This window comes from Leptodactylus fuscus, chromosome 10, assembly GCF_031893055.1.
Source record: "Leptodactylus fuscus isolate aLepFus1 chromosome 10, aLepFus1.hap2, whole genome shotgun sequence".
NCBI lineage: Eukaryota > Metazoa > Chordata > Amphibia > Anura > Leptodactylidae > Leptodactylus > Leptodactylus fuscus.
The window spans coordinates 59,275,243-59,292,304 of record NC_134274.1 but is presented as its reverse complement, the minus strand read 5'-3'; the positions used below and the strand labels follow the sequence as shown (position 1 = coordinate 59,292,304).

The 17,062-nt window shown below is 43.3% G+C and overlaps 1 protein-coding gene across 2 annotated transcripts in view; it reads left to right on the top strand.

Annotated features, from left to right (window-relative positions):
* Positions 1-17,062, top strand: part of MICU1 (mitochondrial calcium uptake 1) — a 200,186-nt gene that overhangs the window by 141,219 nt on the left and 41,905 nt on the right. For both annotated transcript variants that reach the window (XM_075258233.1, XM_075258232.1), the window contains 2 exons: positions 1,694-1,831; positions 15,493-15,601. In XM_075258233.1, coding sequence (XP_075114334.1) covers positions 1,694-1,831; positions 15,493-15,601 — 247 coding nt within the window. The remainder of the gene's footprint in view (positions 1-1,693; positions 1,832-15,492; positions 15,602-17,062) is intronic.

Sequence of the window (17,062 nt, the reverse complement as noted above, 5' to 3'; positions counted from 1 at the left end):
GTAGGCTGTTTTCTTCAGTGTTGAATGGAATATCCTACATTGCTATTGTGGTTACGGCTAGACACTGGCAAAATTGTGGAGGATTTTTGATGCATTAGACTGGGCTAAAATATTCTGACTTTCTAGACGTTTGAGTATGTACTCTCAGAAATAGGGTAAGTGGCTTAAAGGGGTATTCCCAACTTGCCTGCTCACCACCTTGCAGGCTGTGTGATCTGCTCACTTCCTGGTTTTCTCGGTAAATTGGTGGACAGGGTTTCACTTGCTATCTTACAAACAAAGCCAGCTCTGCCATCTCCCTTCATAGCAGTACATGTTTGCAGTTAATAATGAGGGATGGTTGTAAATAAATTAGCACAGTATCACTGGAAGAAGCTGATGTAGCAGAGCTGGATTTGTTAGGTGATGAGAATCCCAAACTTACATGCTACAAGACCACAAGTCAGCTTGCAATATAATCACTTTTAGGTCTATGTTTAATGGACTCCCTGTCTTAGCCCTTCAGCAAAATTCACTTAGCCAACTGATAACTGGAAGAGCCGGAGATAAACAGCTCAGAAATACAAGCTGCTCCGAGCACTCAGCTCCCCCTCCCTCCTGAGAGCAGGGAACTACGTCACTTATCCTGGGCGGGGAGATATGACCCCCAGGTCCGTGGTTATGGAAACACAGTGTAAACAATTAAGTGAATAATCTCAGATAGTAGCCAAATAAAGCAGTTTTGCTTAAGCAATGTATTTAGGAAAAGTCTTAAATCCACATAAGCTTGTAGTATAGATAGGATCCTTGAGATGGCACAACCCCTTTAAATGCACCAAAATTGTGTTGTAAAATTCTGTCTCAATGTAAGTCAGCTGCAAAGTGGTATGAACTTAGACTACACAGACTAGACATATCCCTGATTTATTCTCACAACATTAAACAAAGTTACATTTTAAATTGCTTTCAAGGGGTTAACCAAGCTATTTTTTTGGGATAGGCAATCAAAATTAGATTGGTAGGGGGTCCGACTCTCACAACCCCTGCTGATCAGCTGTTGTAAGTGACCACGGTTCTTTGGTGCGCTCTGCAGCCCCTTCAATGTAAAATGCCTTCCTTTCAGTAGTGGCAGTCCATGGTATTGCAGCTTTATCAAATTTACTGGAAAGGGATAAAACTGCTACCCTGTACTGTCACTACTGACAGTTAATGAAATTTCAATTTAAGACACTGTTCATATTTATCACCTTGTTTTAATCTATGCAAGTATTTTTTTTTTGTTTATGTCCAATCATGCCATGTACCAGCTATTAGCAAATCTATGTGGTATACAAATAAAGCTTGGTTCACATCTACGTTTATACACCGTACGGAGATTCTGTTCCCCTCTCCACATGAAAAATGGCTGAAATCACACAGACCCCATAATAGTCTATGGGGTCTGCAGGTTTCATAAGGTGACCGCCTTTTTATGTGGATTCGGTTTCTGTTCGGGGGCCTCCAAGCGACCCCCAAACGGAAACCCAAGCGCATATGTGAACCTAGCCTAAGCAGTATTTACTTTTTTCTTTTTACATATTCCATCTTACTACAGTGAATGAATGATGCTTCTTTGCCGAGTGTCAGTAGTGTTTCAATGCCTCATGTACAGTAATAAATTTTATAATTGTGTTGCTGGCATGCCAACAGTAAAGTAATTGTCATTCTCTTTTAGTTTGAACGCCAGGATCCAGTGAATGGCCGCATCACAGAGCGTCAGTTTGGCAGCATGCTGCTGGCGTATAGTGGTGTGCAGTCCAAGAAACTCACTCATATGTTAAAGCAGCTGAAGAAACGCTTCAAAGATGGAGAGGTGCGTACTAACATTATTATGCTATTAATTTAAATACTAAATAATGGCATTATTTCGCTCCATGACAGGACTCCTTTTTTTTTTTGTTTTGTTTTTACAATCTGCTTAATACTGGTTTAAAAAAAAAAAAAAAAAAAAAGAAACGAGACAATAATTGCCTTGTAACCCGCCTTCTGATTTCTACATCCTCCTCTCTCTAGACACATAGGAGATGGTGAGTTGGGTCAACGCTATGGCCATTAAGAGTGATAGTCGTTACCAGTATGTCATGATGGACCAAAAAGTAGAGGCCAGGGAAAGGGACTAGTCAGGGGACTAGTCACATCGATATCTTTATATTTATTATAACCCATTCTGAGAAGTTTAAATTAAAGGGATTCTATCATTAGAATCCCTTTTTGACTTACCACCACATCAGAATAGCCTTAAGGAAGGCTATTCTTCCCCTGCCTTTAGAATTCTTCTCTGCGCCACCGTTCTGTTGATATTCCCAGTTTTGACGTATGCAAATGAGTCTCCAGACAACACAGGGGGCGGTCCCCCTGTGCTCAAACAGCACAGGGATCGTCCCCTGTGCTGCCTGAAGACTCTCCAGCGACGCTTTCCATCTTCTTCTCGAGACTGCCTCTTCGTCACGTCTTGATTCAAAAGCGCTGACTACACATATATATTGGCTATTTTCCTGTGAGCGAATGGACAATCATGTAAGAGGCCACAGGAAAATGGCTGATGCCTTCCAAATGCTGTAGGTTTATTTTTCTTTTCACATAACTGTATGAGGGCTTAATTTTTGCAGGACAAACTATACATCATAATAGTATAAGTATCCAATGTACTGAGTAAGGGAGCGTTCACATTACCGTCGGTGTCCGACAGCTAGTGTCCGCTGCTAATGTCCGTGAAAAATCTTGTGCGGACATTAGCAGCGGACACTAGCTGTATCCGTGACATTTTGCATTGATTTAAATGGACATCGGGTGCGTTCTTTTACTGTCCGCGGGTGTCCTTAACTGTCCGTTCCCAAAGATGTCCGACTTTTCAAGTGGACAGCAAAAACCTACATGTCGGGTTTAGCTGTCCGCTTGAAAAGTCGGACATCTTTGGGAATGGACAGTTAAGGACACCCGCGGACAGTAAAAGAACGCACCCGATGTCCATTTAAATCAATGCAAAATGTCACGGACACAGCTAGTGTCCGCTGCTAATGTCAGCACAAGATTTTTCAGGGACATTAGCAGTGGACACTAGCTGTCGGACACCGACGGTAGTGTGAACTCCCCCTAACTGGAAAAAAATTAAGAATGTGGTGCATTTGCACGGCTTGGTTATGGGCTTTGTTTTTACAGAAGTCACTGTGCAGTCAAAATGACATGTCACCTGTATTGTGTGGGTCAGTACCATTACAAATATACCAAACTTACATATTTTTTATTAACATTTTAATCTCTTTTAAAAAAAAATCAAATCTTTGCAAAAAAACTTTTTCAAAATTTGGACATTCCAGTCCATATTCTGACATCCATTTTTATACTTCCTTGTATGAGGATGCATAAGGCATCTTTATTGCTGGCTCACTTATGGTTTTTATTTTATGAAATTTCCCCACTGTGGGACTATTAAAGGGGCTCTATCAGCAAAATCATGCTGATAGAGCCCCACATATGCGTGCATAGCCTTTAAAAAGGCTATTCAGGCACCGTAAATGTTAAATTAAACTACCCCCCCGTTTTAAAATAATAACTTAAAAAAGAATGTGATCTACTTACGGAACGTGCACGCTGGGCGGGCATTCAGGGTGTGTCTTCATCTTCTTCCCCGCCTCTTCTTCCTCTGACGTCTTCGGGTCCCGTCCTCCTCCGGCGCTTGCTCGCGGACACTGATAAAAAAAAATAGCCCGGGCGCATGCGCAGTAGCCGTAGTAGAAGCCGCGTGCTACTGCGCATGCGCCCGGGCTATTTTTTTATATCAGTGTCCGCGAGCAAGCGCCGGAGGAGAACGGGACCCGAAGACGTCAGAGGAAGAAGAGGCGGGGAAGAAGAAGACGGCGCACCCTGAATGCCCGCCCAGGGTGCACGTTCCGTAAGTAGATCACATTCTTTTTTAAGTTATTATTTTAAAACGTGGGGGGTAGTTTAATTTAACATTTACGGTGCCTGAATAGCCTTTTTAAAGGCTATGCACACATATGTGGGGCTCTATCAGCATGATTTTGCTGATAGAGCCCCTTTAAAGGATTATCTTATCTTATCTTATAACATTTTGGTCAATGCCTAATGCTTTGATTGGTTTTTATCAAAAGTTTTTTGGGAAAAATATTTTTAGAAGTTTGTAGATTGAGCTTTGCAATGAATAGAAAAATTCCTGTACTTCTATAACAGGCTGACTAGGGCAGTCTGTAGTTGAGGTCAATAGGAAATAAGCTTAGAAGCCTTCAATAGGCTCCCGGGTATCATGTTAATGGTTCACCTCCGAAGGATCTTTTTCTGGGGGCTGGCAATCTACCCCAAAATGTCAGTACGCATGTGCTGCCAGGAAAATGATACCTTGGTCATCTTTGAGCCTATGGGAGGGTTAATGCCCGCGATAAGTGTGGGCACTGATCTCAGACATTGCCACTGGGTTTCCGCCGCATAATACAGCAGAGACCCAATGGCCATGGCGGACCCCGTTTTTAAATACCTGACATCTTCTGTAATAGTATGGCAGAAATCGGGAAAGGATCAGTCTTCACCTTTTTATCTTGTAGTCACTTCAGGCAGCTAGCATATTTTTTTTTATATATGTCTACGTAGGGGAGTCAGGCCTTAATGACCAGCTTAAGGTTTTCATTTTTTGCCTCTCTGCGTTTCAGCAGCAATAGCTTAACTTTTTTATGCACTGATACTTAAACTACAATCTCCCCTCCATTCCATTCCGTGACCTCCTATTACCATTTAGATGTGTAACATACAGTTTACTGCAATGCAGAGGTTTTGCAATAAATTGTTCAGATTAAATGATCCTAAGTTGAAGTCCCCTGGTGGCACAGTTCAAAAAAAAATGTAAAAGGTAAAAAATATATTAAAAAAAAATTTGAAAAAAGTAAAAAAAATAAATTAAATAAAATTAATAAAAATAATCAAAACAAAAATAAAACGACAAACACATTGGGTATTGTAGAATGTGTATAAGTTGGAAATATCCAAATATATTAATATTTATACCGCACAATGAACACCATTAAAAAGGGAAAAAAAAACCTCAATGTGCAAATTAAAGTGTTTTTGACACTTCATCTCTCCCCAAAACAGGGATAAAAAGTCATTAAAAGGGTGTAGATATTAGAAAATAATTCCAATAAAAACTACAACTTGTATTCCAAAAAAAGTGCCTTCACATGAATTCATCAGAAAAAAAGTATTTAAAAAAAGAAGCTCTGGCTGTCACAATGCGAGGTGCCCAGGCAAATTATACATTTTCACAGAATGACTTTTTATTAGTAAAAGTGGTGAATATTAATACAACTGCCACAAGGTGTTGTGCAGAGTGAAATTCATGAAAACAGAACACAAAAGCTAATAACAACTGCATTTTTATTTTATTTTTTTCATATGGACCACCTCCACCCGTAAAAAAAAATAATTGATTTAAAATATTTGTAAGATTTAATTCCTGCCACACAGGAGCTTCTGAGGAGCAGCAGAATTAAGAGGGCACATTTCACACCACCAGAGGAATTCATTAAGCCGGGTGTAGGAAATGCCAGTCCTAAAAAACAAAATTGCCCTCATTGTATTGAGAGCTTGAAAAACCCCAAAAAGATGTAAAATAGTTATGAATTTGAAAAAGAACTCTCATGAGATATTCCAAATTATAAGCCAGGATAGATTTAAAGGGAACCTGTTAGGTTGTTTTAACATCTGAAACCACCAATATGTCTTATTACATGACTTAACGTTTTTTTCAGTCTAAGCCACTTCATATGCAACAAAATCTATAAAATCAATCTGTGAACGCTACTTGCCACTACCCTGTGATGAGCTAAAGGGGTTTTCAGTATTGATGAGCAGTCCCTAGGTGAGGCCATTAATATCAAAAAGGTGGGTGGGGGTTTGACTTGGCAATCCCACTGGGCAGCATTTTGAAGGGTTCACGTCCCTGTTGTCTATGCTCTTGCTTCTTTATTATTGGGTGCAGTGCCGTCCATTCTGTAGTTGGCCGCACCTTGTACTACACATAGCTCTGACACGTTCCCTTGGATGGGTTAGATTTGTATCAGGTTGCAAGAACTGATATAAGCACTATACATTGGGTGGTGATGTGTCTAGTACATGATAATGAAGCCACAGCTCTCACAAAAGGGCTGTGATGTCGTCTTTTTTTTTTTCAACTGTAGTTTTTATTGAAATTTTCAAAAATATTTAACAATACAAACAGAGAGGAAGGCAAAAAAAAAAACAATAGTAGGAGGGGAAGGCGACACTGCCAAATCCCAATGCCAGAACGAGCAAAAAACTTAAAACAACACGAGGGGGAACAACAGAGAAACAGAGACAAGGAGGGAGGGGGGGAGGACCAAGATTAAAGGCCACGTAGCGCACAGTGAGCGTCCCAGGGAGACCAAACGGAGTGGAAAGCGTCCAGTGTGTTATTGAAACTAGCAGTGAGAAATTCAAGGCTCCGCACATCCTTGATACGGGCCAAAAATTCGACACCTGAGGGGGGGCTGACACTCCTCCAATGTTTCGCAATAAGGGTTTTCGCAGTCGTGCAGAGATGGAGAAAGAGTCTGTAAGTATTGCTACCTAGGTGTCTAGGAGGGAGGTTCAATAAGTACAGGAGGTGATCTAGAGGTGGATCTACAGGAGCTCGAGTGAGACGCGTCTTACTCCATAGACGACGAAGCCACGTCCCCCTGCGGTGTCTTCAATGACTGATTGCTGGGGGTGCCAGGTGTTAACTCCCTACGAAACTGAGATTGATGGCCTATCCCCTTTAAAGAGAGTCTGTTATCTGAACCCAGAATATCAACCAAGCCCTGCAGATAGATAGGTTATGGTTACCTGAATCAAAGGTCTTTCCACTGGTGAATCGTTATCTTTGGCGCTGAGTTATTGTTGGTTTTGCAAATATGCACTTTAGCTCAAAAAAAGTGCTGACATTGCTCAATTCCCTAAAGAGCTCATTTTGCATATTGAGAAAAGGGCAATTTATAGGCAGTGGAGGTAGCGATTCACATGGGTAAGACACTGTTTGATGCAGGAGACCCTAACCTATTTATCTGTGAGGTGGGTTGATATGCCAGGGTCTGGCGACTGACTCCCTTTGATCTAATGTTATACAAACCCGTCTGATTTTCCCCTCATTTGTTAGTAGTCATTCAGTGTGACAATTTAACACGGCAACTCTAAGATAAAAAAGAACAATACAATATGGCCTGGGAACAGACAAGCTTGTGTCTTGTGTACTATTTATGACCACAGTTGTCCTCCTCATGTACGATTACTGCGCTCCCCTTTAGGCCTGGTGTTACAAGTCCAATAGAATTCAGGAATCCCATTAACACTGCTCTATAACTCTTTCATTCCATTACAGGTAGTTCATTGTGAGCCAGTTTGCTGAATAGCGTGCTGAACCAAACATTTCTTATCTCCGATTACAGCAGTGCTCTCCAGATTCCTATTTATTGAGCAGGGAATGGCGTTTGCAAATACAATCAGTTCCATGTTCACAGTAAATCTCTCTTTTTTCTTTTAATGATCTCGGCTCAGCATTAACATGATGTAGTTGTGGGCTCAGAGCAGCATGACTATGCTTTTCCGAGAATTAGTTCATCCAGGGAGCGGACATGGAGGATGATCCACATTATTAAACAATGAATACTGAAATGTTTCTACCAATTACTTACTACCCGTTTTCTCACAACAGCGGGGTAGACCATTGAAAACATAATGTCTACATTGCTAATTACAGTCTGTTTTTCTTATTAGCAACTTACAAAAGTGTTAATAAAGTAAAATAGTTTTTTAGGTTAAGACTTCCATCAGGTGAATTAGTTTTTCCATGACTTTCATTTGGCAGAGAAAAGGACCAGTTGGTTAATGTTTTAGGAATTCGGATTCTTTCGATCTGCTACACAGCTTCAGATACCTAGAGAGTTAAATATTTTTTTTTTTCCACCTCTAGGGGGCATTATTGTTCACTGTTGATGCTGTTAAAGGGTTTATGTCACAAACCATATTTATTCTCTATCCGCGGGATAAAGGATAAATTGCTGGTTAGTGGAGTCACTTACTGATCCTGAGAACATGGAGTGTTAGTCCCCCGTTGTGGACACGTCCTGACTAGAGATGAGCGAATGGCATTCGATCGAATATCAGGCTGTTCGAGGTATTCGATTCCAATCGAATACCACGTGGCAAACGCAGTAAAAATTCGTATCACCTCCCATCTTCCCTGGCACTTTTTTTGCACCAATAACTGTGCAGGGAGGTGGGACAGGAACTACGACAACGTAGGCATTGTAAGGGCCACTCTCCATTTCCTCCATTTTCTACTCCCCTTCACACCATCCGTGCTGAAGCAATGGGATGCACTGAACTTCCCCTCAAACCTCGTGTGGGACAGTGACATGAAAGGCCACTTCATCCCCCTCGTCTTCCTCCATCAGCCAACGGTGCGAAGATGACAGGAGTGTGCTCTGAATGTTTTCAGCCTAGCAGAGACTACTTTTCACTTACGAGAATGGCCGCACTTTCACCAGTATATCAGGTACAGTAGTGTAGGTTTCAAAGAACCTTTGCACCAACAAGTTGAAAACATGGGCCATGTGTGGACTGTGTTTGAGTCTGGCAAACTCCAGATCTGCTACCAGGTTTCGGCCATTATCACATACGCCAACATGCCTGGGCCCAGCTGCAGTGGGAAAAACCACATTGCCGTTGCATCGAGGATGGCATCCCTAACCTCGGGGAAAGTGTGTTTTCTGTCGGCCAAGCTGATGAGCTTCAGCACGACCTGCTGACGTCTCCACACCGCAGTGCTGAAGCACTTGCAGGTCTCAGGTGTGGTCGAGGTCGCAGCAGAGGAGTAGGCTTTCAGAGAGGCCCTGCCAGAAATTTTGGGCTGGGAGAGGAGATAGGCCACCCCAGTTTGCACCCCGGGCCCATGCTCAACTACATTCACCCAGCCTGTCATTACAGAGAAGCAGTGTCCCTGACCGCAGGCGCTTGTCCATGCGTTGGTGGTCAAGTGGACCTTACAGCAAAGCGTGGAACTCAGAACCCGACTAATATTAGGGGACACGTGCTGGCGCAAGGCGGGGACGGCACACCAACAGAGATAGTGACGGCTAGGGGCATCATAGTGAGGTGCCGCAGCTGCCATCAGGTCACGGAAGGCATGAGTCTCCACTAGCCGGAACACCAACATCTCCAGGGCCAGCAGTTTTGATATGAGACCGTTGAAGGGTGGGGGGGGGGGGGTTGTGCTGTATTTCTGCCGGTGATGAAAGGCCTGGGAGATGGGGAGTTGCTGGGAAGAGGCGTATGATGGTGCAGGCAAGAGGAGCAGGGGCAGGAGATGCAGCAGATGAGGGCGAACGCCACGAAGTGTCAGAGGCAGATATTGAGGTGTCCAGGTTGGTGGTCTGGACTGCATCTCCAGCACTGGAAACTGTGGAAGAGTCAGTATTGGCAACGCCGGCCGACGATTGTCCTGCATTTGCTCTCTCCCACTGAGCCCAGGGCTTGCCTTCCAAATGACGGTGCATGCCAGAGGTGGTAAGGTTGCTCTTTTCAGAGCCCCTACTCAGTTTAGACTTGCAAAGTGTGCAAACTGCACCAAATTTGTCCTCCGCGTATACATTGAAAAATCTCCACACCATCAAGGAATATGGCCTCGATGGGGGAGTTTCTCTCGGGTGACTAGAAGAGGGAACATCTTGGGCCTTGCTGCCTCAGGCCTGGCTTCTGTGAAGCAGCTGTCCTGTGCCTCTGGACATGCCTCTGCCTCTAGCCACCTTTTTTTGCTGCTGCATTTGCCTCCACATCTACACTGCTTTCCCCACTAGACATCACCCCTGTCCATGTAGGGTTGGTGGCCTCGTCGTCCACAAACTCCTCTTCCAATTGCTCACTCTCCTCTTACTGCAAACCACACATAACCACAGCTTGCCCTGATGTGGCAACTGTGTCTCGTCATCATCACTGAGGCCCAGAAACGCTGGTTGCGGGTCCACAAATTTGGCAGGAAATGGCGGATGCTCCAGTATTTGGGCATCAGGACACACAAAGTCATCTGGTAGCTCCTGGGATTCGGGAAGTTGTTCAACAGAGGGAAAAACAGTAAAAGGATCCGAAAAGAGATTTTCAGGAATTGTGATGAGCGCATGCTAATGTTTCTTTCGGTTTAAAGTTATGTTTCTGTCCATATTAATGTAGAGTTAAGAAGGTTTCCAACCGTGTTTCCCTGAAAGTAAGACAGTGTCTTACATTCTTTTTACCCCCAAAAGTCCCACTATGTCTTACTTTTGGGGTATGTCTTATATTGGGAAAACCAACCCCCCCCCCCCCATCATCATCATCAATCATATGGATTGAAGCGGCGGCACACGAGGAGTTAAGCGGCGGCCGGCGGCAAAGTCTGCCTGCCGCTTCCATACATTGCAATGGGAGCGTGCTATTCAAATAGTATTCGTTCATCTCTAACTTCAATTGTAACTTCTTACAATTGAAGTTGGAGATGCGCGATTACTATTTGAATAGCGCGCTCCCATTGCAATGTATGGAAGCGGCAGGCAGACTTTGCCGGCGGCCGCCGCTTAACGGGATTCTACCATTAAAAGAAGTTCTTTCCTCTGACCACGTCGGAATAGCCTTAAAAAAGGCTATTCGTCTCCTACCTGTTCCCATAGCCAGCGCCGCCTTCTTCCTCAGCTGTGTCCGCCCCGTCTATGTTCCCGTCGGGCCTCATGGATGACGCATGCGCAGTCTGCGAGAGCCTGTTAGAGCCGACTGCGCATGCGTCATCCATGAGGCCCGACGGGGACATAGACGGGGCGGACGCAGCTGAGGAAGAAGGCGGCGCTGGCTATGGCAACAGGTAGGAGACGAATAGCCTTTTTTAAGGCTATTCCGACGTGGTCAGTGGAAAGAACTTCTTTTAATGGAAGAATCCCTTTAACTCCTCGCGTGCCGAGCGCTTCCATTCATTTCAATGGAAGTGTGCCATTGAAATGAATAGAAGCGGGGGGGTTAAGCGGCCGCCGGCAAAGTCCTTCTTCACAGCGCTGTGCTGTGAGAGCCGGGGGGAACGCCCCCTCCCTCTGCTCGCAGTACTCGTCCATAGACGAGCATTATCAGGGAGGGAGGGGGCGTTCCCCCCGGCTCTCACAGCACAGCGGAGCCCCGTGTTTCCCCGATATGGTAGTAACACCCCCCCCCCCCGAAAGTAAGACAGTGTCTTACATTATTTTTACCCCGAAAGTCCCACTATGTCTTACTTTCGGGGTATGTCTTACATTAGCCGACCTCCCTAAAACCCCCGCTACGTCTTACTATCGGGGGTGTCTTACTATCGGGGAAACACGGAATTATTTATCCACTTTCATAGAGGTTCTTGTGAGTTTGTAAAGTGTCCAGTGGAAAGGATGGGATAGGATTTCACATAAGTCTGCCATCCATGGGCAGTCATGGTGCTGAAACTGAAGGAGCTGACTTTGATGAACCCTTGGGTTTTGGAGATGAAGCTCCATCAAAGTTCTCTGCTGCTCACACACCCTGCTCAACATATGGCATCTAGGGTTTCAGCGTGTGGTGACCTTGCACAACAGCCGGTGCTTCAGGCAGATATAGGCGTTGCTGGAGTGTATTGAGGCTCGCAGCAGCTACTGTAGACTTGCCAAAGTGGTCGCACAAGCGCCGCACTTTCACCAGTAGCTCGAGAACATTGTTGTATGTTTTTAAAGACCGTTGCACCAATAAGTTTAAAAGGGGAGCCAGGCATGGACCGTGTTGGAGGCTGGCAAGCTCCAGAGCCGCTACCAAGTTCTAGCCATTATCACACACGAAAAAATGCCTGGTGGAGGAGGGTGGTGTTTCAGCACTCCTGCCAGGAATATTGGGCGGGGAGACAAGGCAGGTCGCCACAGTTTGCAACCCAGTCCCAGCCTCAACTACATTCAGCCAGTGTGCCGTGATTGAGATGTAGCGTCCCTGGCCGCATGCACTTGTCCACATGTCGGTAGTCAAGTGGAACTTTGTGCAAAACGCAGAACTTAGGGCCCGCCTGATGTTACGGGACACGTGCTGGCTCATCTCACCCCAAGAGCCAAAAACACTGCTGGTGAATTTTGTTGAGTTCCAAAGGACTCTGTGTTTAGATTTGGCTCAGTCACAGCTCCAGAACATGCCTTGGAAGGCAAGGTTTCCTTTAGTGGCTCCATCTCACCAGGATGATGATGATGAAGCTTGGTTAAATCTGGTGTCGGAAGGGAAAGTGGTTTCTGATCTACATCTACAGTACTGGAGCATGTTCTTTGGACTATTAACACCTGATCAGAACCCTGTAGAGGTAATGTAGAGTCCCATATTAGAGGATCATTACCGGTAGTAGTGGTTGCAGCCAATTCTCCACCTTTGTGGTCCTCTAAATAAAAGTTACCCCCAGGTAAATGTTATCGATTTCCCAATCAAAATCAAGGTCAATGTCTGAGTCCTCAGTCCAATCCACTACATCAATCCCACACAATGGTTTTGGAACCACCGTTTTAGGGGCTAACATTTTTAAAGAGGCTAACACTCTGCTGGTGCAAGGCTCAACTCACCCAAAGGGCCTAAAACTCTGCCGGTAAAAGGCTGAAGTCACCTAAAGGGCCTCAATCTCTGCTGGTAGCTCAGCTTAAGGGCCTGTAACTTAATTTGGAAGGGCTCACGTTAAGGGCCAGAAAAGTGAATTTTTGAAGGTTTTACCACATCACACATGTACATAATGACAGTTCAGGGTAGGTACTGTTGGATTTCCCATTGCCTATTCCATCTGTGGTTGTCATGGGCAACGTGATTTAAAGGGGTGCTTGGTAATGTTTCTTTAGCTTAAAATTCGGGTTTCTGTCCATACAATTGGGGAGGAAAGAAGGTTTCCAGGTATTTTCCCACTTTCATAGAGGTTCAATTGAGTTTGGAAAGTGTGTAGTTGATAGGTTGTGATAGTGGGGTAATACTGTGACTTGGGCATGTTAGATGACCCCAGACATGCTTCCCCTGCTGTCCCAGTTGCATATCAGAGGTGTTGTCATCATTTGCTGAGGTGTCATAGTGGACTTGGTGACCCTCCTTAGTCAAATAGTGGTTTTCCCTGAAACAAACGTTTTTTTCCCCATAGACTATAATGGGGTTCGATATTCGTTCGAATAGTCGAATATTGAGGGGCTATTCGAAACGAATATCCTGACCTCTGGTGGATGCAGTCGTATCCACACACCAGTTCAGTTTAGTGGATGCAGTTGCATCCTTCTCATGCGGCCCTAGTGGTCAAATGAGCGGGACTGGTGATGTCACTCCTATACACAGTCGGTCCCTCACCAGTGCACTGCCTCACCGGTCATGTGGTACTCAGGGGCTTCAGGGACTAAGGCACGGCACACCATGAGGGCAACAGTACTGTCCAATACCCATCCAGGATGGAGAAACTGGCGCAGAATGGTATGTGGTCCTGGCATGACATAACATGATCACAGATCTGAGTTTTCCCTGCTGGTTATAGCATTTCCCCAAATGAGCAGAAGCTATAATCAATTAATATCAGTGAAAACTGCAGGCTTATGTTTTCGGAATAGTTTGTTCCCCAATGATGGCTTCGGGGAACGGGTTAGTAGAAGCTATAATGTATTAATATCATTGAAAACTGCAGGCTGGTGTTCTCAGTGCCATTAATTTATACAGCTTTTATTAACCTGTTCCTTACCAACTATAATCAGTTCATGTAATTGAAACATTATACAGGATGGCTACATCCTGCACTCTGCGCCCTGCTCTCTCAGCTGCTTCGCAATGCCATTGCATACTGAATACATCCCCAATCCTGTTCCCTTCACTTAACTTTTATTGAGGCTAAGGCCACATGGCAACTTTATGACTCCTATTGCGATACCAAATATAAATGTTTTACCTGTAATATTAAGAAACAACATCAAAGATCAGATAAAAATTGTATGCATTTTTTTTCTGATGCAATTTTACTTGTGCTAAACTGCACTATGTGACCTCTTATTACATTAATGAGCCCCAACCTTTTACATAGCAAGGGTAATCCGGTGACCCAGCACATCTCCATGTGGAGTATGATATATTATGATATATTACATGCAGGCTTTCTCCTCCTGTCACCCACTAATTGGTGATAGGGCTAGGTCTACATACAATATATCCAACTCCTTCTCCTTGTGCCATTTCACTGACTCACTGAATTAAAAAAATTAAATCAAAGGGATTTGAGATTAAAATTGAAAATTGTCCATAGACAAAAAAAATTGTGAGTATACATTTTTGCAAAATCCAGCTATAACTTTTTATTAAATGCTAAATGTTTGCGCCAACGGAATTTTTATACCGGCCTTGCAACTTTTCAAAGAGGGGGCGTAATAAGGGCAGAGCCAGCAACCCAACAGATGTATTATCATTTTTTTTACCATAAATTTATCATCAGGTTTTGACAAAAAATTATGATTGAAATCTGTCTGCTACTAGTCTAGGAGGATGTACTTAAGTTATGACGAGGAGTCTGCATTCTGCACTGGCACAGAGGATATCCAGACCAATGTAGTGTATTCTATTCTTGGCAAATCTTTCCTAATATGCTGCAAGTTCCCCCTAGTGGTGATAGAATTTTATTATTTAACTCCATGGAGATTCAAAGCTCTGAACCACAAAAAAGAAGTCCAATGAATGCAAAAATGTATCAACTTAGAATTTTCTAAGACCCAAAGTATTTCTGTGTATTCTGTTTCCAAAAAAGTAAAATTAGTAAACAAAAATATTATATAGCTAATCATTTCCAAAATCTGTATTTTACTCCTGGAAAACACCTTTTACATTCTGAAAATAGTAAGGATTTAAAGAACAATGTATATTATAAAGACATGTAAAAGAGGTCACTCAGGCGCTGCTTATAGCATCACTTTGCTGTAACAGAGAGGTCAAAGGTAAGGGAATTTACTTGATCCACCAAATGGTAGGGCCAGATTATGGTGGAAAAACCACCTGACTGGTTTACTTTAATGGGTATTGCTCTGAAGTTGACCATACACATTAGATTAATGTCACCCAAAATCAATTTTGGTCAACCATTTATTGTGCATGGGTCCTCCAGAATCGACACCAATGGCAGTTGTTGGAGGAGAATAAAGTAAGGCTGTTGGGTTGCATCACATCTGACCGTTCTGTTCCTAGGTGAGATAAGTCACCATTCGTTATTCAGCAGTGGCTTTGTCTCTTGTCTCAACACATGTATACACAGCCAAGCTGAGTGTGGTGAGGAGGACGAGAGGTCATCCATATCAGCAACCTAACAATAGTCTTTCAAAAAGAACATTATCTTCTAGAAAAATAGTTGAAAAAAATGACCATATTAGTCACATTGGTTAACAAATTCATAAAAAAAAACCTTAAATGTTTGTTTTTCAGGGCTTGGAATTTGAGGAGGTGGAAAACTTCTTTACCTTTCTAAAGAACATTAATGATGTGGACACAGCCCTCAGCTTTTACCACATGGCGGGAGCTTCTCTTGATAAAGGTATGTGGTTGGTGCTGGATGTATTAAAGGAAGAAACATTGACCAATCTCAAAAAGATTGCTCACTTGTTTCTACAAGACTGTACTCTTCATCCTGAATAGGTGCCAACATAATTTACAGGACATAGGTAAGTCTGCTGCTTCTCACTATGGCCATCCCCACTGTATCAATTCTCTGAAGTCGGGTTCATGCCTCACTTTACTAATCCCTTGCTGCTTGTATTCCAACTCTGCAGGAGTTGGCTCGAGAACACTTTAAATGTAAATCCTGTAGTGTCAAAGTGACTATTGTCTTCCTGGATTTAGTGGTCAACATTTTAAAATTGTCCACATCCATAAGTGGTTGCAAAGCAGGTGGCATTCTCGATCAGACAGGCATAAATTATAGCTTTATCTCTGACTCTGTTCTGAAGGGTTGTGGTATCAATACCAATGATAATACACTGAATATACATTTTAGAGTAACTTAAAAAAAATAAAAAAATCTTGCAGAAATATTGCAATTATCTGATTATATAAGTATTCAATTATACCCCTTGGTTTTCAGAATGTATACTTCTCTTGTATATTGCCTGCGCAGTAATATATAGTACATCTTTTGCTGTATCCTCGGTGGAAGAATCAGGGATCACATTAGTGTTCGAGTTTCCGTTCTTAAGTCCCCAAGTGGACCTGATCTGCTTCAAAAGTGGTTACTAGCATACCCATAGACTGTAATTGGGTCCACCCATTTTCTGACTGAAATTGGTGGAGAGATAAGTCCTGGTTGCAGGATTTTTCTCTCCGCATATTTTAATCAGAATGGAGACGGATTCCCCGAACTGTCACACAACGCTAGTATAACTGTAGCCTTAGTCTGAACATAGGCTTTTTTTCTGCTGCATAGGGTATGTAAACATGGCGGAAAATGGATTCTGCATGTGAACATACCGTACGGCTAGCCGCGACGGAATGCCGTTACAGTGCACCGGCATCCCATCGCAACATTCCGCTCTGGATTAGGCCCAAATGAATGGGCCTAATTGGGAAGGGAGTCTCGCGCAACGGATGCCGCGGCTGAGTCAGCCACTGAATCCGCACGAAGAAGGGGCATGTCAATTTTTTTTCCTGCTACTAGCTAGTGGGGAAAAAAAAGCGAGCGGCTCCCATTGAAGTCAATGGGAGCTGTTTTTGGCAGCGGATTTTGAGGCGGATTCCTCGTCAAAATTCAGTGCCAAAAAACTCCATATGATCGAGCCCTTACAGTAAAAAGCTCAGCTTGGGCGGCAGTGTTTATACTTAACTAACAGAACCTCATTAAAATAACATGCACATACCTATATGTTATGAAGACTAAGAGGTGTGATTACAAATATATAATTTTGATACGATTTTGTGTTTGTTTTTTTTAAATAAAAAACAGTATTTAACAAACTTAAAGTTATTCTAAAATGTATGTTCCTTTTACTTACTGCAGTTTGTA